The sequence below is a fragment of the Podarcis raffonei genome, chromosome 10 (assembly GCF_027172205.1).
Source record: "Podarcis raffonei isolate rPodRaf1 chromosome 10, rPodRaf1.pri, whole genome shotgun sequence".
NCBI lineage: Eukaryota > Metazoa > Chordata > Lepidosauria > Squamata > Lacertidae > Podarcis > Podarcis raffonei.
The window spans coordinates 75,947,199-75,951,901 of NC_070611.1; the positions used below are offsets into that span (position 1 = coordinate 75,947,199).

At 47.7% G+C, this 4,703-nt stretch overlaps 1 protein-coding gene across 1 annotated transcript; it reads left to right on the plus strand.

Annotated features, from left to right (window-relative positions):
* Nucleotides 1–3,467: 3,467 nt before the first annotated feature.
* Nucleotides 3,468–4,403, plus strand: LOC128422892 (olfactory receptor 5V1-like). Its single transcript, XM_053407512.1, has one exon. The coding sequence runs from the start codon at nucleotides 3,468–3,470 to the stop codon at nucleotides 4,401–4,403; it is 936 nt and encodes a 311-aa protein (XP_053263487.1).
* The last annotated feature ends 300 nt before the right edge of the window (nucleotides 4,404–4,703 follow it).

Sequence of the window (4,703 nt, forward strand, 5' to 3'; positions counted from 1 at the left end):
CAGTTATACTTAACAGGCCCCACCCTCCAACCTTGCCTCCAACCTCTTCTGCTGGGGGGGGGGGCGGAGATGACTTCTCCTGGGCTTTTTCATCTTTTTTTCCTTAAGGGATATGACAATATCTTTAGCACAGAGGGGCAGCCATAACCTGGGACCTTCCTTTGGGCAGACTCATAGAGTGGGAAGGCGTCCCAAGAGTCATCTAGTGCAACGCCTTGCAACGTGAGTGCCAGGACCGGTCTGTATTCCCTCCTGACGTGGTCGGCCTTGCAACACAACCACCCTCTCTACTCCCCACCCACCTTCTCTGGCCCTTCAGATCCTCCCTCCTGGCTCTCCTCACCAGATCACCTGGAAGCAGCAGTTGACATTTCCATTACACCTTAAGGAGCAGACATGTGGAATTGTTGCGTGTCACATGTCTGTTTACATTCCAGCACAACTCACTGGGAACTTCCGTTGTGTGTATAGCTTTTGCTTTTGGCTGTTCTCTCTGAGACAACATGAGAGAGAGACAACATGTTTCTTTGTCCTGATTTATGCTTAATAAATCTGTAGTTGTAGTTTGCTTCCACAAGCCTCACGCCTATTCTGTGTGCGCAGTTGAATCTGCTGATAGTGTGCCCTGGCTCAGAAGCCCGGGTCACTGATTTACGTCGGGGCAGAGGTGATGGTCTCCACAGCGGGATAGCTGGAAGGAGATGGCCCAGCCGGGGCTAGCCAGCTGGCCATCTGGCCCTCTGCATGCCGACACTCTGGTCCTGGGATCCTCCCACCTGGCTTTCCTCACCGGATCTCCTGGAAGCAGCAGCAGATTCCCCAACTGAATGTCCCCACACCAGCTGTCAGGGTCCACATTGTAGCTGCTACATCAATCATTGAAGTTCACTCCTACCAGAGCAAACATTTCAGGTTGGAGAGAGTGGGGAAGAAGGGGAGGTGGGGTTTGCTTAGTGAGACAACTTCCTTTCTCCTAATCCGAGGCTCATCCAACATGCCTCCAAGCAAAGTATCTGGATGGTGACATCTTAAAACCATGAAGTTTTTATAACTGGCTTCACTCTTTTATAAATTCTTTGAGAGATGAAACACCTTGCTGCAGTTGATGTGGCTGCCAATAGAGGACCATGCCAACTGTGTTGCTTGATGACCTCTTACATGTTCATGTCTATGGCAAGATATATGTACAGTGGTACCTCAGGTTACATACGCTTCAGGTTACATGCACTTCAGGTTACATACACTTCATGTTACAGACTCCGCTAACCCAGAAATAGTACCTTGGGTTCAGAACTTTCCTTTAGGATGAGAACAGAAATTGTGCTCCGGCGGCACGGTTGCAGCAGGAGGCCCCATTAGCTAAAGTGATGCTTCAGGTTAAGAACAGTTTCAGGTTAAGAACAGACCTCCGGAACGAATTGGGTTAAGTACTTAACCCAAGGTACCACTGTATTTATTTCCAAATATAATTTTGCATGGAATTCCCGCGCCTTTAGATTATTTAAGATTTATAGCCTACTCTTCATTATTCAAACATCTATTCCAGCACTCTTTGACCTGTTGGGTCACCCTTTCTCGGCTGGTTAAATTTATTCCCAAGTCAATTAAGGTTATTTAATTTAAGTAATTCAACAAAATTGCTGGATCTGATGATTTGGCTGGATAGCTGCATTGCAAAATTTGGGGAGATGTGGATTTAAATGCAAGCTGACTTGAATTTCTCCCCTGCTCTTAGATTCACCCTTTTCTGCTTTGAACATAGCTCTTCCCTGACCCCCTCAGGTCCCACCCTGCACCCTTGGCACCAATGTTTTCTACCAAGACAAAAAAACCCCGGGGGAGAGATGTCTTTCCCTGCGCTGCTTCATCTTTCTTCCTCATGTCGCAAATGCACACCATTCAGGGGCTCCTCAAACACTCAAGAACAGCCCTCTTCCCTGATAGAGCTGGACCCACAGGATGCAGGCAGGACACAGCCGTGTTTGAGGGTCTCTGGTGGGGAAGGCAACCATAACTTTCTTTGGGCAGAAGATGAGTCCAAGCCCTCCTGAGTGGGGAAAGGTGGAGACCTTAAAACCGACCTAGTCTCTCTCTCTCCTTCTTCCATCTCTGGCCCGGGAATCCAACTGCCTGGCTCTCCTCGCTGGGTGACCTGGAAGCAAGAGCAGCATCTGAAACCAACGGTCTCTACAGCCTTCCAGGAGCAGCCACAGCTTCCCTCTGAGTTCATTCGGCAGGAAGATGCCAGGTGAGGAGCAGAGAAAGGAAGGGAGCCATGAATTGGCCCCAGACCCAAGAAAGGTTTCGTTTGCCATGCGGATTGAGGGAGAAATCACTTATCTGGAGGCACCAGTTTGTTGAAAACCATGCAGATTTTAAACTGGCTTTTGTCTAACATGGTGCAGGGTGGTTAAATGAATCAAAGAAAAGAGAAAGGGAGTAAGCAATCTGGGAAATGGGTTAATAGTGCAGGCTCTCTGATTTGGGCTGGCCACAAAGCGATGCAATCTTCCATGCAGTACAGCAAAGCTTTGAAATGCTCACAGTGTTAAGCAACCTGCTTGGGTTGGATTCACTCTGTCCAGAGTAGGGCTGGGCAAATTTCTCAATTTCTCATTTTTGCACAGCAGTTTGAGAATCATTTCCTTCAATCCCACATGAAGATTCATCAGCATTTTGGTGCAAAGTTCTCCCAATATACACATTTTTGTTTTGCAATTTTACCTAATATGCAGATTTTTGCAAAGAAATTCCCTGCAACATAACCCCCCCCTCTCTATGTTATTTGCACTGTGATGTGTCTTTATATGCTCACTTAACCCCAGGATATGCATTGCGTACACGCTACTTGAATGGAGAACTACATTGCAAAATTCAGAGAAGTGTGAATTTCAGCCAGTGCCTGTGTTTTGATTTCCATATTCTTTCAGCAAGTGCCAATTGGGTAGGTTTTCCTTTAAATGTGAGCCAAATCTAATACATGCCTCCCCAACCCTAGCCCAGAGTGATATTATGCTTCTTAAAATCCTGCCAAGGGAGGTGGCAATTAAAAAGAAGGGTTGAGTACAGAAGAAAAGGGAGCTTTGAAATGCTCAGTGGTGCGAGTTTTCTGGTGTTCAGTTCTGTGTTCTACCAGTCTCTATTTCTGCTTGTAGAAATTTGCTTGCTTGCTTTTGAAAAACAAAACCCCCTCAGTGTCTTTCCACGCCTGCTTTATTCAAACCTCTGCCATTATTAAAAGCCACAATTTTGGTCCCTTTCTCCCTCCACTCCTCTTTAACTTCTGCCATTGTTTCTGTAAAGCAAGAAAGCATGCACTCCAACTTTCTTTAAAAGGTATGGTGTGGATCTGGAACACATGAAAATGAATGTTGACTGGACACATATCTGTTTATAGCAGGATGACTCTATTGGGCTTCCCTCAACGTCACTTTTCCCTCTTCTCAGATCCTCCTCTTTCCTTACTCATGGATGCAGAGAATCAAACACAGGTGGAAGAGTTTATCTTCTTGGGTCTCTCCAGCGCCCCAAGCGACCAAGTTCCCCTCTTCTTGGTCTTCTTAGCTGCCTATTTGGCCATCGTCACAGGCAACCTCATGATATTAATCGTGGTCCTGATGGATTCGCGCCTTCACAGCCCCATGTACTTTTTCCTCAGTCACCTGTCTTGCTTGGACATTTGTGTTTCTTCTGTTGTTGTGCCAAAGATCCTGGTGAACTTCCTGCGCCAGAGTCACACCATCTCCTACAACCAGTGCATGGCACAAACATTCTTTCTGATTGGCTTTGCTGGGTGTGAGCCTGCCCTGTTAGCTGTCATGGCCTATGACCGCTATGCCGCCATTTGCCAGCCATTGCACTACAGCCGACTCATGAGGAACAGGCTGTGCATCCATCTCGCTGTGGCCTCCTGGGTCTGGGGCTTCCTGGACTCAGCTATTCACGCTGCCCTGGCCTCCAAGCTTCGCTTCTGTGGAGCCAACCAGATTCCCCAAATCTTTTGCGATGTGCCCCCGCTGATGAATATCGCCTGCAGTGATACGAGCATCAATGAATTGGCCACTCACATCACCAGCATCTTTGTGGGGTTGGGTCCCTTCCTCTTCATCATCTTCTCCTATTTCTACATCTTGGCCTCCATTCTGAGGATTCACTCCAACACTGGCAGGAAGAAAGCCTTCTCCACCTGCGCCTCACACTTGGTTGTGGTCACCCTCTGTGTAGGAAACGGGTTCCTAAACTACAACCGCCCAAGCACCGGCTACTCTCTGGAGATAGACACACTCATCTCCGCGATGTTCTGCATCGTCACCCCCATGCTGAACCCCCTCATCTACAGCCTCCGCAATAAGGAGGTGAAGGAAGCCCTGAGGAAGGTTCTGAATTGCCGGAGGACAGTTTGAATGTCATTTCTGGCTGTCTATATTGCAGGGTCTCTCTGGAACATGTCTGTTGGAACAGTGAAATTGATAAGTGGGAATTAATGAAGAGGGAGAAACTGTAGACACTGACAAATCCAATGAGATAGACTTTCCTTATTAGTTTGGGTGGATAACACCTTCCAAGGCATGACTGGAATGTCAGGGTGGTAAGAGAGGGAGGAAGGGGAGGTGGGCTTTGCTTAGGGAGGCACCTCATTTGCTTCCAGCCCAGGGCTAAGAAATCTCATCTAACAGCTCTCCGGTTACAGTGTGTGGAGTGAG

What these genes read in the sequence shown, in the direction of transcription:
- LOC128422892 (XM_053407512.1), top strand. Translation starts at nt 3,468, where the DNA reads ATGGATGCAGAGAATCAAACACAGGTGGAAGAGTTTATCTTCTTGGGT.